At 40.9% G+C, this 16,336-nt stretch overlaps 1 protein-coding gene across 3 annotated transcripts in view; it reads right to left on the reverse strand.

Moving 5' to 3' along the window:
- Nucleotides 1–10,454, reverse strand: part of SPICE1 (spindle and centriole associated protein 1) — a 60,964-nt gene extending 50,510 nt beyond the window's left edge. For all 3 annotated transcript variants that reach the window (XM_004002926.5, XM_042231483.2, XM_042231479.2), the window contains exons 1-2: nt 10,375–10,454; nt 794–889 (exon numbers count right to left, since the gene is read on the reverse strand). In XM_004002926.5, the coding sequence (XP_004002975.3) occupies nt 794–889 (96 nt within the window). In that variant the 5' untranslated portion in view covers nt 10,375–10,454. The remainder of the gene's footprint in view (nt 1–793; nt 890–10,374) is intronic.
- Nucleotides 10,455–16,336: the final 5,882 nt, after the last annotated feature.

Here is a 16,336-nt window from a genome sequence, read left to right on the forward strand (position 1 = left end):
CATGATACTCAGGGTAGAAGTCAGGGATCATGCCTCAGATACCTGAGGCTTGTCTTGTATCTTATGAGAACCTTTGTACTGAAACTGACAAGTCTCTGGAAGTGAGCAAAAAAGAATTTGATAATAGAGCAAGGACTACCCACTTTTTTTCAGTCAAAAATACCAATCTCATGATTATGGTATCAAGGGTTGCTATGGGCAAATCTAAAATATGTTCCAAAAAATGTCACACTTCAGGCTAAGTAGAGTTGCCTTAAAACAGTGACATAAGTTAGCTAAGAGTTGCCTTAAAGCAGTGAGTTCTCAAAGTGGAGGTAGCGGGACTTTTTAAAAACACACTCCCCACTTCTTTAAGATTTCAATTCTTCAAAGGAGGTGGAAGTTATAGCCTCAACATATGTATTCTTTAAAAACTCTACAAAGGCATCTGCTCTTCCCTCTAAGACCTAGGCTATCACATGCCCAGAAACACATTCCACTGTACTGCATGCTAACCCCATTCAGAGAACCATCCTGAGAGCCTAGGGTCATGCCATCATGTCTGTTCCTTCCATGTAATGTTATGTGTGTTAGTCATTCAGTCGTGTCTGACTCTTGCGACCCATGGACTGTAGCCCACCAGGCGCCTCTGTCCATGGAATTCCCCAGGCAAGAATACTGGAGTGGATTGCCATCTCCTTCTCTAGGGGATCTTCCCAACCCAGGGATAGAACCCGGGTCTCCCGCATTGCGGGCAGACTCTTTACCAACTGAGCCACCAGGGAAAACCGCATATTATTCTTCCTAGACTTACATCCCATTCTTGCTTCACAGATGTTTTCTTCTTTACTTTCAGTGTTTTCCTTCCTCCTCCACGGGGACCATAACGGTTCACTCGGACAAATGACATCTAGGAGTAATAATCATATCAATTTTTTTTAATACATGAAAAACTAATAATTAATCATCACCAGAGAGGGAAAATTATATCTAGGAAAATAAATTTTTAAATATCAGAAGACATGTTTAAGCATAATGAAAGGAACAGGCTACCAAAAGCCTTGGCTCATTCCCCTCACAGTTATTAGAATGCTGACACTGATAACTATGATAAAAGTCATCTATGTTATGCTATCATATAACTATGATAGCAAGTCAACAAACTAAATATATGTGACTAATAAAGAACTCCAGGAATGCAGCAGTTACAATCTAAAGCAGAGATTTAGAACAAGTCACAAGCTTTGTCGCCCATTACACAAATTCTCGATGAATAGAGGAAATGTCAGTTCCACGTGGACAACATGAATGTAGGAGAAGGAGAGCAAGAGATAGCTGGGGCTCGTTTCGAAGCATCTAACACTCAAAATCACTACCAGACACATGTGTATTTACCTTAAAATAGAGACACGTGTACCCCAATGTTCATCGCAGCACTGTTTATAATAGCCAGGACATGGAAGCAACCTAGACGTCCATCAGCAGATGAATGGATAAGAAAGCTGTGGTTCATATACACAACGGAGTATTACTCAGCCATTAAAAAGAATACATTTGAATCAGTTCTAATGAGGTGGATGAAACTGGAGCCTATGATACAGAGTGAAGTAAGCCAGAAAGAAAAACACCAATACAGTATACTAACGCATATATATGAATTTAGAAAGATGGTAACGATAACCCTGTATGCAAGACAGCAAAAGAGACACAGATGTATAGAACAATCTTTGGACTCTGGGAGAGGGTGAAGGTGGGATGATTTGGGAGAATGGCATTGAAACATATATAATACCATATAAGAAACGAATTGCCAGTCCAGGTTCAATGCAGGATACAGGATGCTTGGGGCTGGTGCACTGGGATGACCCAGAGGGATGGTATGGGGAGGGAGGTGGGAGGGGGGTTCAGGATGGGGAACAAGTGTACACCCGTGGTAGATTCATGTTGATGTATGGCAAAACCAATACAATATTGTAATTGGCCTCCAATTAAAATAAATAAGTTTAAATTAAGAAAAAAAGATTTTTAAAAATTGCAAAAAAAAATAAAGGTGGCTAAATTTTAGAGAATGAGTGAGTTATGATACCATCTCTAGTACATTTTTCACATAATACTAAATGGGTGTCATTATTGATACTAAGCTAGAATCTGAAAATTGCCAACAGTTGCTTGCCACTCTTAAAATAGCAATGCTAAGGGCACTAGACTAAACATTATACAAAATTAGAACAAGACTCACACTGCCTGAACACTAGGATTGGAGAACACATACACGATTTTTAAAAAGCAATAGATACACATGACTCCTATCCCAGAACTTCTTTACACACCTGAAAAATTACAAAACTTTTCAGCTGACCCCCTTACTCCAAATGACCCTAAAACAAAGACTTGCATATTTTTCTTAGAGACCTCTTTTTAAAAAAATCATTTAGTGCACTGTGATAAAGATGACTAAATCCAAGTATTTCTCAAGAGTTGGCCCATACTGTTAGCAACCACATTCACTTTTTTTAAAAAAAAATTGGGGTACAGTTGCTTTGCAAAGCTGTACCAAGAAGTGAATTAGCTTCTTATATACATATATCCCGTCAATTCACTCTTTAAACACGATATCGATTGTCAGAGTGTACAATCCAGCAAAGGAGATGAATCACATACAAGTTGGAGAATAACATCAAGTTATTATGGTGATAGTGATGATGCTGATGATGCTGACAGTGGTGGTGGTAATAATGATGGAATTAGCTGCTGACCACTTTCCATAAGCTAGGGAGTATTCTAAACTGTTTACATGTATCATTGCCTTTAATCCTAACACTAATCCCATTAAGTATTTTCTCATTTTACAGATGAGAAAACTACGAGACAAAGAGTTAATTGACTATGAAGGTCACACAGTAAATGTGAGAGCCATATATGTCATTTTAAAAGGTATGGAATAGAACAGAACCAAGAGACCAAAATGAAACTATACTCTTTGGTCAGTTTATATTCAACAAGAGTGCCAAGAATCAAATCAATGGGAAAAGAACAGTCTTTTTAATTAATGGTACTGGGACAACTGGATATTTATATGAAAAAAAATGAAGTAAGACTGCCTACCTCACAACAAGCATAAAAACTAACTTAAAATGAATCACAGACTTAAGTGTAAGAGCAAAAAGTACAAAATTCCTAGAAAAATAACATAAGCATAAATCTTCATAAACCTTGGATGAAGCACTGGTTTCTCAGAAATGACACTAAAAACACAAGGACCCAAAGGAAAAATAAACTGGACTCCACCAAAACCAAAAACTTTTGTGCTCCAAAGGACACAAGAAAGTGAAAAGACAACCAAAAGAATGGGAGAAAACATTTGCAAATCATACATCTAATAAGTAACTTGTAGACTGGGAAGATCCCCTGGAGAAGGGAATGGCAACCCGCTACAATATTCTTGCCTGGGAAATCCCATGGACAGAGGGCCCTGACTGGTTTCAGTTCCTGAGGTTGTAAAGAATTGGACACAACCTTAGTGACTAATCCAGAATACATAAAGAACTCAAAACTCAACAACAAAAAATCCAATTTTAAAATGGCTAAGGGATTCAACTAGATAATTCTCCAAAGAACATACTACTGCTCCTGCTGCTGTTGCTGCTGCTGCTGCTGCTGCTGCTAAGTCACTTCAGTCGTGTCCAACTCCGTGCGACCCCAGAGATGGCAGCCCACCAGGTTCCTCTGTCTCTGGGATTCTCCAGGCAAGAATACTGGAGTGGGTTGCCATTTCCTTCTCCAATCCATGAAAGTGAAAAGCGAAAGTGAAGTTGCTCAGTTGTGCCCGACTCTTCGCGACCCCATGGACTGCAGCCTACCAGGCTCCTCCGTCCATGGGATTTTCCAGGCAAGAGTACTGGAGTGGGGTGCCATTGCCTTCTCCGAAAGAACGTACTACAAATGGCCAATAAACATGCCAAAAGATGTTTAAGATCACCAGTCATTAAATACAAATCAAAACCATGAGATGCTTACTACCTCACACCCACCAAGATAGTTATAATCAAAAGATGTAAATAAGTTTTGACAAGAATGTGCAGATACTGCAATTCCCATATATCGCTACTGGAAATGTAAAATGGTATAACCACTCTGGATAATAGTTTGGCAATTCCTAAAAATGTTAAAACACAGAGTTATCACATGACTCAGCAATTCAAGTCCTAGCTACATACCCAAAAGAACTGAAAACTTATGTCCACACAAAAACTCGTATGTATATAAAACAACATTATTCTTAATAGACAAAAAGTGGAGACATCGCAAGTATCCACTAACTGAAGAAGGGATAAATAAAATATTGTGTATCCATACTATATAATATCAATTAGCAATAATAAGGTATGAACTACTGATACATGCTACAACTTGGCTATGCTAAGAGAAAGAAGCCAATATATGACCAAAGGTCACGTATTATATGATTCCATTTACATGAAATGTTCAGGATAAGCAAGTCCATAGAGATATGTGATAGATTAGTGGATATGGGGTTTCTTTTGCCGGGGATGAAAATGTCCTAGAATTAGTTGTGATGGTTTCAAAACTCCTATCAATGTACTAAAAAAACTTAAGCTGTACACTTTAAAGGGCTAAATTTTATGGTATGTGACATATCTCAATAAAGCCGCTATAAAAAATATGGAAAACATCTAACAGTTGTTCAAAAACAGTTTCTAATGTATTTTACTCTTTAGCCACTTAGATCTTCAATTTACTCTGCAAAAACAAAGAGGAATCACAAAATGTCAGTAATCTATATGATGAACTATGTACTCATTAAAATTATATTATGAAGAATGTAGGGAAATACATAGAAAGTTCAGTGTGAAAACTATAATGCAAAAACATATACAGTATATTCTCAATGATGTTAATATACATACATTATTAATAGAGCACTTACTTGACTGCAAGGAGATCAAACCAGTCAATCCTAAAGGAAATCAGTCCTGAATATTCATTAGAAGGACTGATGCTGAAGCTGAAACTCCAACACTTTGGCCACCTGATGCAAAGAATTGACTCACTGGAAAAGACCCTGATGCTGGGAAAGACTGAAGGCAGGAGAAGAAGGAGACAATAGAGGATGAGATGGTTGGATGATATCACCGACTCAATGGACAGGAGTTTGAGTAAGCTCCAGGAGCTGGTGATGAACAGGGAAGCCTGGCGTGCTGCAGTCCATGGGGTTGCAAAGAGTCAGACACAACTGAGTGACTACACTGTGCTAAACAATTCACATTTAATCCCACAACCCAATGAGAGTAGTGCCGTAAGATACACTAGAGCTCAGTAGCTAAGAGTATAGCGTAAAACCAGACTGTGTGGGTTCACATCCCAGCTTTGCCACTAGCTGTAAATGCATAAGGTGCTTAGAACCCCTGCCTAGAACATACTGAGTTCTATTTAAGGATTAATGATGATGATGTCAGCAACAATGTTTAACCTCCTTTCCCCAACGAGAAAAGCAGGGGTTTTGAGATATTACTCTAAGGCGCACAAATAATAATGGACAGAGCTGGGAGCGACACTCAGATCTAATTATAATGATGTACCTTTTAGAAAACATTACTAAAACTGAGTTATCTCTGGTTGGCTCCGTATTTTCTAAGCTTTCTACAATGAACCTATGTTACTCTTAAAATAATTTATTTCAAGTTATATTATTTAAAATACTATATTTATTCAGAGGCTGAAATTCCACCAGATTCAATTCTGAAAAACCATCCTTGAATCTGAAGTATTCAAAGGTTTATGAGCAATCAAAGGGCCCATATACTTGTTTCTTTAGATGGTGAGGCTGTCAATATAATATCGGAATTTGAGTATTTTTTATCATAGCTATTTGTACACTAATGGTGACTTCTGATGGTCACCATTGGATACAACATATTTAAATATAAGAGCTTTTCTTAGGCAAAGAGATATCAAAATTAATATAAGTAATAGATTAAATGCCTGAGTATTAGTTGTGTAAATGAGAACCGTTAAACAATTTTAGCATAAGAAAATGTTACATCCAAAGAAACCATATTCAGGTAACAAACAAATACAGTGGCAAATGAAGGTAGTACATGCTATGGTCTGAATGTGTTTCCCCAAAATTCATATGTTGAATCCTAGCCCCTAAAGGTGTAAAGAGGTGGGGCCTTTGGGAAGTAAGGCCTTTGGGAGGCAGAGCCCTCAAGACTGGGATTAGTGCTCTTAGAAAAGAGACTTTTATAAGTTACTCTTGTATTTCCATGTTTATCTTTGAAAATTTAAAATATGTTTTGTTATACACAGAATCACATATTTGGTCCACCTTTGAGCACAGTCCCAAAGTCTAGAATATTCCTACTGCAAATAAACAAATAAATATCTTAATAAATGTCTATGCAATTAAAAAAAAGTTCTCCAAAGAGATCCTTAGTCCCTTACACCTTGTGAGGATACAGCAAGAAGGGGCTTGCTATGAATCACGAAGAGGACCCTCACCAGAATATGGCCATTCTCACGCCTTGATCTTGGACTTCCCAGACTCCAGAACCATGCAAAATAAATTCCTGTTACTTATAAGCTACTCAGTCTCCAACATTTTGTTAGAGCAGCCTGAATGGACTAAGACAGTATATACTAGTGCCTCGTTTTTCCACTTCAATTTAGCCTAGCAAAGCAGGCTGTGATCATTCTAAGATGACTCCCAATGAGCTGTGTGCGCGCTTGGTCACTCAGTCATATCCAGCTCTTTGCAACCCCATGGACTGTGTGGCCTGACAGGCTCCTCTGTCCATGGAATTTTCCAGGCAAGAAAACTGAAGCGGTTGCCATGTCCTCCTCCTGACCCAGGGATTGAACCCGTGTCTCTTGTGTTCATGAAGCCCCAACGAGTTGTGCCATTCTACAGTTCCTTCCCCGTGAGTTTGGGCAAGACCTATGACTAGCTTTCTGAGTCTGTTTTGCTTTTCCCCGTGACTCGTTTTACCCAACAAAATAAAGCAAATGTGGACATGTCATCCAGTGATTATATTCTGTTATAAAAGTCTTTCTCCTAGGAAAAAAGAACAGAAGAAATCTCTCCTGTTGGCCCTGAAGAAGCAAACTGCCATGCTGTGACACTCAATGAAAAAAGCATGCGTCAAGGAACTCCGAGAGCTGTGGGCAGCCTCCAGCAGAAAGTTGGTCAGAAGCTGAGAACTCACACAGCCCCAGAGAAATCAATCTGCCAACCTAAGGAAATGAGCCTAGAGCAGATTATTCCCAAGTTGAGCCTCCAAACGAGAATACAGACTCCAACAGTTTAATCACAGTACCCAGCTAAGCTATGGATACTGTGAGATAATAAATGTGTCCTGTTTTAAACCACTAAGCGTGTGATAATTTGCTATACAACATAGAAAACGTACATAATAGTGTATGGATATAAGAGTTGGACCATAAAGAAGGCTGAGCACTGAAGAACTGATGCTTTCAAACTGTGGTGCTGGAAAAGTCTCTTGAGCAAAGAGATCAAACCAGTCAATCTGAAAGAAAATCAACCCTGAATATTCACTGGAAGGACTATGCTGAAGCTCCAAAATTTTAGCCACCTGATGTGAAGAGCCGACTCACTGGAAAAGACCCTGATGCTGGGAAAGATTGAGGGCAGGAGGAGAAGGGGGGTAACAGGATGAGATGGTTGGATGGCATCATCGATTCAATGGACATGAGTCTGAGCAAACTCTGGGAGACAGTGAAGGACAGGGAAGCCTAGCATGCTGCAGTCCATGGGGTCATAAAGAATCAGACACAACTGAGCGACTGAAAAACGGACAACAGAAAATGAAAGCACTGGCCAACTCTAAAATCCAGCCTGTGAATGGCGAAGTTCACCACAGGATAACGAAGCTGCTGTCCCACCTCTGACTTTCCCTTCACCAACCAATTTCACGAAGGAGAAGCCTGTTTCAGCACTTGGATTTACTAATCCCCAGTTCACTTCAAACTTTTGCAATACAGGAACTACTCACGTGCTGTAAAGTGTTCTCTTGAACATCAGCAATAATTGACCAAGGATCAGACTTTGTGGTCTAAGAAGGGGATTCTGTGCCACTTACAGGTACCAGGTGCCATAAGGGAGCTATAGTTTACATGCTGAAATGTGAAACTACAGAGATAGGCTAATGGTCTACAGGGCTAACAAGTCAAATAATAAAATTAGCATAGAAATTAATTAAAATTAGCATAGAAAATCTGGGTTGGGTTCCTCTGGAGAAAATCTAAAAACTAATAGCTTCCTAGTTGCTAAAATTATTGGTCCCTATTTCTCTGGCCTACTGGTTTCCTATTTCTCTGGCCCTTTCCGTCTCTACGGACGCCCACTCCTGGAAACTTGCCCCTCTTTTAGCTTCCATGACACACTTCCTCCTGGTTTCTCTCCTATTCTTTTCTCTTTTTCTTCACAGGCTCTGTAGGACCTCCTCACATTCTATGTAATCAAGGATCTTCACTCAGTTCTATGCCAGTCTTCTCTTCGTTCTATCAGACACCCTCTCTCTATGTCCAAGAATTGTTTTTGAGAGTCTACACATGCCAGGCCCTGGCTGGACACTGGAGACATAATAATAAATGAGTTTAATATGGTGTCAGTTGTCACAGAGCTTACTTTCTAGATCACCAAAGGAGAGTTCACATCTTCCCTCAGCGATCTCACCTACACCCTTGAGCAAAGATATCAGTGCACTGGGCACACAAATGCACTGTGAAAATGAGTGTCAAAGAGTCACACCTTTCCTCAAACCCCTAATGCTTGTTTCTAACCTGGCTTCTGCGCACATCTCCCAAATATTTCAAATACAGTATGGCCAATATACAGCTCCCTACCATCTCTAGTTCTTGATATACAACTGGCTTGGTCAGTAAACGTTGCTGAATAATGCTGAACTACAGAATTACTATCCTTCTAGTTGCTCCAGTTTAAAACCTTAGCATCACCTTCTTGCCTCAAAGCCAATCAGATACCAGAATCTATTCATTCTTTCCCTCCAGTATCTCTCTCATGTCCCCTCTTCTTCATCTCTACCATGAATGCATTTTACAGGTTCTCGTTATTTCTAATGGATTTTCCTTTCACACAGTCTCTCACCCACTTCGTCATCCATCTATTATTTTGAAAGCACCTGCCAAGAGCCAGGCAACAGAGACAGAGGAAGCTGAATAACTGTGGACGCTCACATAACTTAACGTGTCAGAACACAATTAAATGTGCAATTGCAATAAAAGGCTAATGTTGGAAGGAAATTCAGTATCAAAGAAATACCCAACTTGCTGTAAATAGTGAGAAAAGGCCACCTCCTCCAACTCCCCTAAAAATGTTTAAGCTGAGAGCAGAACTATGAATAAAAGTTAGAAGTGGGGGAAAGAATGTTCCAGGTTGGGGGCGGGGGAGTGCATTCACAAAGGGTTTGAGAGGTTCTGTTTGACTAACAAATATTTGAGAGGGTTAGAAAGAGGACAAAGAGAAAGGCAGAGGCCAGAACGTGGCCCTGAGCACCACAGCAATTTGAACACTATCCTAAAAACATACAGGAAACACTGAAAGGTTTTAAGCAAGGTCAATTATGATGGTATTTAGCCAACCCACTCTGGCTAGCGGAAAACGGATCAAAGGGAAACAAAACCTCTTTTCGAACTCTATCCCTCCAATCATTCCTACCCAGATATATAGATAGAGTTTAGCTCTCCACACTTTACTTCCTCCCTCAAAAGATGGCACTCAGGCCCTTTCCTCGCTCCGGGTAGCCTGGCTGACTTTTTCTTGCAGTCTTTTCTCCTCTCACATCTCCCACACATCCTAAAACGAAGCTCTTGTCTTCGCATACAGTCCCGGCCTCTCCTTATGCTCAGTTTGGATCACCTGTCACACTCGCACTCCCTTTCCACGGGGTTAACTCTCTCTCACTCTTCAGAACTCATTCAGGGGGACCCTCCTGAGAAACCCTTTCGACTTAAACGATCTGCCGTGTTCCCAAGTACTCTGGGTAGTTGATCTTTTTCCTGCGTGATCAGAAATTCCTTGAAAAATACATTACGGCACATCAATTTCTAGCACTACGCAGAAGTGACCGAAAGTGAAGCGCACGCACACACTCAGGATGCTCCTACACGTAGCGCGCTAGACACAAACACACCCAGCCAGTATCCTAACAGGCACACGCACTCGCAAAACACATGGAGTCGCAGGTGCATTTTGTAGTAAGGATCCTCAACCCAGACGCCTGAAACCCCAGGAAACAGGAAGACGCCACCACCGCTCGCCCCGCCCTGTAGCCCGGGTTCTTAAAACTCCATGGGGCCGCGGCTGCACGCCTCCGCCCCATCATTGCAACCTGCCTTGTCGTTTCCCAACAGCTGCCTCCACCACGACTAAAACTTCAAGCTGCAGAACCGTCAGGCCCGCCACAAGTTAACTCAGCTCGCGGCTTCCGGGATGTTGCCTAGGTTACCGGAGCCCCCGCCCCCATTCTCTTGCGTATATCCGGCAAGGCCAGTGCGCAGACGCCTCTCAGTTTGGCTTGCACCAAAGGATTGCTCTCTCTCTGGTACTCTTGCCTGGAAAATCCAATGGACGGAGGAGCCTGGTGGGCTGCAGTCCATGGGGTCGTGAAGAGTCGGACACGACTGAGCGACTTCACTTTCACTTTTCACTTTCATGCTTTGGAGAAGGAAGTGGCAACCCACTCCAGTGTTCTTACCTGGAGAATCCCAGGGGCGGCGCAGCCTGATGGGCTGCTGTCTATGGGGACGCACAGAGTCGGACACGACTGAAGCGAAGCGACTTTAGCAGCAGCAGCAGCAGGGGATTACTGAAAGTGAAGTCGCTCAGTCATGTCCGACTCTGTGACCCCGTGGACTGTAGCCCACCAGGCTCCTCCGTTCATGGGATTCTCCAGGCAAGAATACTGGAGTAGATTGCCATCTCCTTCTCTAGGGGATCTTCCCAACCCAGGGATCGAACCCAGGTCTCCCGCATTGCGGGCAGACGCTTTAACCTCTGAACCACCAGGGAAGCACAGGAGAATTACTCCTAGTAGTAAAGTCGCTAAGTTGTGTCCGACTCTTGCAACCCCATGGACTGTAGCCTGCCAGGCTCCTCTGTCCATGGGATTCTCCAGGCAAGCATACTGGAGTGGATTGCCATTTCCTTCTCCAGGGGATCTTCCCGACCTAGGAATCGAACCCGGGTCTCCTGCACTGCAGGCAGATTCTTTACCGACTGAGCTATAAAGGAAACCCAGGGCATTACTAGCGGATCTCAAAGAGTCCGACACTACTGAGCGACTGAATTTAACTGAAGGGATTAAAAGGATTTTCTGTGTCCTGCCTTGGCCGGGTGTGCCAGAGCAGAGTTCCGGGCAAAGCTTTGGAGGATGGGCGTATAATAGCATTAGTCAGGTTCTTGTGAATTCTCGAAAAGAAAGATGTAGCTCTCCACACCAAGCTTCACATATCACATTTACTTGCTTTTACTTGTGTTTATTCAAAAATGTTTATTAATACCTACCAGTGTGCCAGAGACTGTTAACAGCGGGGTCCCTATCCTCAGGAAGCTTATGGTATAATAGGAAATAGCTATCAACAATACAAAAATAGAATTAAAACTGTGACAAGCGCTAAACATTAGGCATACTAACTAGACACTAAATTTACAGAATTATTTGAATTACTAGAAGGGCTGGTAAACGGATGAATAAGTTACCAAGGAAGGGTAAAGCACTCCTATAGGGGGAGCCACATATGCAAAGGTGTGTGGCAAGTGCAAGGGAGTGGAAGAAGTCCAGTATGTCTGGTGTTCAGAGAGCAGTGGGAGCTTGATGTAGGTAAGGCTGTCCTAATTGGGGGAAGCCAAGACAAGCAAAAGCTGTTTGGCCCATGTCAAGATCTTTACAAAGCATTTCATTGATTAACAGAGTAAATTTGCTCCAATAATGCAACCTCCTTTAGCTCTTGGTATTCAACTGAAAGGACACACCTGTACATGGGTCACCAAGTACATGTTCAACATCTTCTAGATGCAGAGAACTGCCTTCTAATAGTTTCTGCTCTCGTTGAGGAAGTTTGATATAGTTATATTCAATGGTCAATCCATATAATCATTCCCCCCACACACATACATTTTCAACTCCCTGCCCTTCTCTGAGTTACTATAAACTTGGCAAAACCACAATCCTGGCTAACTCAATACTGTATTTACTAAGTGCCTATATCCTTGCAGGTGAAACTGGAAGACGAAAAACACTCAGCCATACTGACTTTAAATTCATGATCACAAATTTTAAATGGCCCTTTAAAGATGACTGAAGACCATATTATAGTTCTCTGCTCCATTAATTCTCTTACCTTCCTAGATGACAACTTTATACTTCCTCTTATGCTCCAACATCTCTCCTGTCCTGAGTCTCAGCCAGTGACCTTGCTCTCTACTTCATTGACAACACTGAAGCTATATGAAGAAAATATCCATAAGCTCCTGTCACTAATTCAATCCACCTATCAGCATCTTTACCCATGAACCTGCTTTCCAAACTCAACAAAATCTGAAACACAAAGAATGTTACATCAAGGTACATAATAATCAAATCCAGTGATAAAGAAAAAATCTTAAAAGCAGTCAGACAGAAGACATTACAGAGAAACAAAAATAAGGATGACAAATATTGCAAGTAAGAAAACAATACATTAAAACATTCTTTTAATGTATTAAAAGAAAAAAGCTGTCAACCTAGAATTCTATATCTGTCAAAAATATATTTTTTAAGTGAGGGAAGAAAAGATGCTTCCCCACATAACTGATAGAATTTATCACCAGCAAACTCCCACCCACACTATGAGAAATGTTAAAGTAGATACTTCAAGCAGAAGGAAAATGATACCAGATGCAAGTCTGAATTTATACAATGAAAATGGAAAATGGAAAATCTACGCTGGAAACAGCTACAGGAGTAAATATATAGATTATTTTTCTTACTCTTAAAATCGCTTTAAAAAATAATTGACTACTTTGGACTTCCCTGGTGGGCCAGTGCTTAAGAATTTGCCTGCCAATTCAGGGGACTTGAGTTCGATCCCTGGTCCAGGAAGATCCCGCAGGCCTCTGAGCAACCAAGCCTGTGTGCCACAACTACTGAGCCTGCATGCTGCCGTTACTGAAGCCTGCACGCCCTAGAGTCTTTGTTTCACAACAAGAGAAGCCACCACAATGAGAAGTCCACTCTTGAGAAAGCCTGCATGCAGCAAGGAAGATTCAGTGCAGCCAAAAATATATAAATAATATTTTAAAATATATGTATATAATTGACTACTTAAACAAGTATAATAAAAATGTATTGTAAGGTTTATAATATATATATAAGTAAAATGCATGGCAACAATAACATAAAAGTCAGAGGAAGTATGTTATTGTAAGACACTTATACTATTCCCAATGTGTTTAAAAATAGTTGATTAAAAGTAGGCAGAAAAGTGCAAAAAAAGAAATAACAGATGAGAGATACAAAACAGCAAGTTAATAGATATACATTATTACATTAAATGTAAATAGCCTAAATACTTTGTCTATAAAACAGGTGATATGTATGCTTTAAATATGTCAAGTTTGTTGTGTGTCAATTATACCTCAAGAAAGCTGCTTATCTGGCTTTCTCTGGGTGGTCCAAATACGAGCCAGAAAACTCCCCAAGCCACAACAAGCCCCACTTCTGCTTAGCCCACATCCAGTTTCTGCATCCCAGATTATAATCAGAGTATTTCTGAAGTCTTCCTGGTATTTCGCTATTAAACTTTTCACTCCCTGTTGTCTTTGAGACTCTGCCAAATGCAAATGATACTTTCTATACCAAATGCTGAATTAATAGTCTGTTTATTCTCCTGTCAATAGTCTTTGTTTCCACAACTGATCCCATTCTTTATGACATTTTTTTTTAATATGGGGAAGATTCTTCTTCAGTACTACCTTGAGAAGAATTACTTTTTGTATGTTCTGATTTTTGAAATGTAGAAATGCCTAAGAGCACTGTGTGTTCAGTTGTGTCCAATTCTGCGAGTCCATGGACTGTAGCCCATCAGGTTCCTCTGTCCATGGAATTTTCCAGGCAAGAATACTGGCATGGGTTGCCATTTCCTACTCCAGGGTATCTTCCCAACCCAGCAATCAAACCTGCATCTCCTGCATTTCCTGCATTGGCGAGCGGATTCTTTTACCACTGCACCACCTGGGAAGCTCAGAAATACCTAAGCTGGGCTGTAAATCATAAACATCTCTGCTTGGTAGTGAGGAGCAAAAAATAGAGAAACTGGCAGACATAACCAAATCATGACAATTCTAGGCAGATTGTTGCAGAGGTTATGGTTTGGCTTCCTGGAATGACTGCTACAGAGATTGTGGGTCAAGTTCTATTGTTATATATCATCTGGTCATTGTTTGTTTGAATATTCAGTCACAGACACCAACATGACCAGCAAACAAGATCTAGAGCAAATGTGATTTGTCCACCACTGCTCATGTCAATGAGTTGAGAGTGATTTATAAATCTTGTAGAGTTTACATCAAAACATTAGTTAATACTGCCAAAGTTAATGATAAATTCACCTTCTAGTCTTTTCTACTTGTATAATATTTTCTACTTGTATAATTCTCTCCATTGAGAAGACTGCTCTGATTGTTAGAATAAACAATAAGTCAGCAAATTCTCCAATGAGTCAGGCACAGTATCTGAACAATCAAGGGTGGTCTCCTTTTGTAGCTTGTATCTGTGTCAGAATTTCCATTGTTGATGGTTTATAGAATTAAAGTCTTGGTGCATAAACAAGTCTTAGAATACTATTACTAAAGTGCATAAAGTCTTGGTCTGAGGCAAACGAGACCATGCGCTGTGCCTGCAAAGGAAGTAGCAGCCTAAAGGGGCACATGGAAATCCAAGAAAAAAGACTTTATCACAACATAAAGTCAAAACCAAGAACTTACATATTTAGATCTCCAATAAACTGTGGAAAATTCTGATAGAGATGGGAATACCAGACCACCTGACCTGGCTCTTGAGAAACCTATATGCAGGTCAGGAAGCAACAATTAGAACTGGACATGGAACAACAGACTGGTTCCAAACAGGAAAAGGAGTACGTCAAGGCTGTATATTGTCACCCTGCTTCTTTAACTTCTATACAGAGTACATCATGAGAAACCCTGGGCTGGAAGAAGCACAGGCTGGAATCAAGATTGCCGGGAGAAATATCAATCACCTCAGATATGCAGATGACACTACCCTTATGGCAGAAAGTGAAGAGGAACTCAAAAGCCTCTTGATGCAAGTGAAAGAGGAGAGTCAAAAAGTTGGCTTAAAGCTCAACATTCAGAAAACGAAGATCATGACATCTGGTCCCATCACTTCGTGGTAAGTAGACGGGGAAACAGTGGAAATAGTGCCAGACTTTATTGTTTTGGGCTCCAAAATCACTGCAGATGGTGACTGCAGCCATGAAATTAAAAGATGCTTACTCCTTGGAAGAAAAGTTATGACCAACCTAGATAGCATATTGAAAAGCAGAGACATTACTTTGCCAACAGAGGTCCGTCTAGTCAAGGCTGTGGTTTTTCCAGTGGACATGTATGGATGTGAGAGTTGGACTGTGAAGAAAGCTGAGTGCCGAAGAATTGATGCTTTTGAACTGTGGTGTTGGAGAAGACTCTTGAGAGTCCCTTGGACTGCAAGGAGATCCAACCAGTCCATTCTGAAGGAGATCAGCCCTGGGATGTCTTTGGAAGGAATGATGCTGAATCTGAAACTCCAGTACTTTGGCCACCTCATGCAAAGAGTTGACTCATTGGAAAAGACTCTGATGCTGGGAGGGATTGGGGGCAGGAGGAGAAGGGGATGACAGAGGATGAGATGGCTGGATGGCATCACTGACTCGATGGACGTGAGTCTGAGTGAACTTCGGGAGATGGTGATGGACAGGGAGGCCTGGCGTGCTGCAGTTCATGGGGTCACAAAAAATCAGACACAACTGAGTGACTGAACTGAACTGAATGGTTTCTTCAGCTGTGAAAAGTTAAGTCAAAAATTGACTTGCTAATGTTTCACTAATATACTTTTTGTTTAAAAATGATTACAGAAGACAGCTTAGGTGATACAAACAAACTATACATAACACTTCATGAAGGAGACAGTCTCCTTGTGAAGAACCACAAAATGGAGTAGAAGGAAGGAAGCTTTTATTGGCTATGGAAAAGAGAAAAATAGAAAATATGATTAGCTGGACACATTCGACCATGTTTGGGTGAGAAGGCCAAGAGCTG

This window comes from Ovis aries, chromosome 1 (genome assembly GCF_016772045.2).
Source record: "Ovis aries strain OAR_USU_Benz2616 breed Rambouillet chromosome 1, ARS-UI_Ramb_v3.0, whole genome shotgun sequence".
NCBI lineage: Eukaryota > Metazoa > Chordata > Mammalia > Artiodactyla > Bovidae > Ovis > Ovis aries.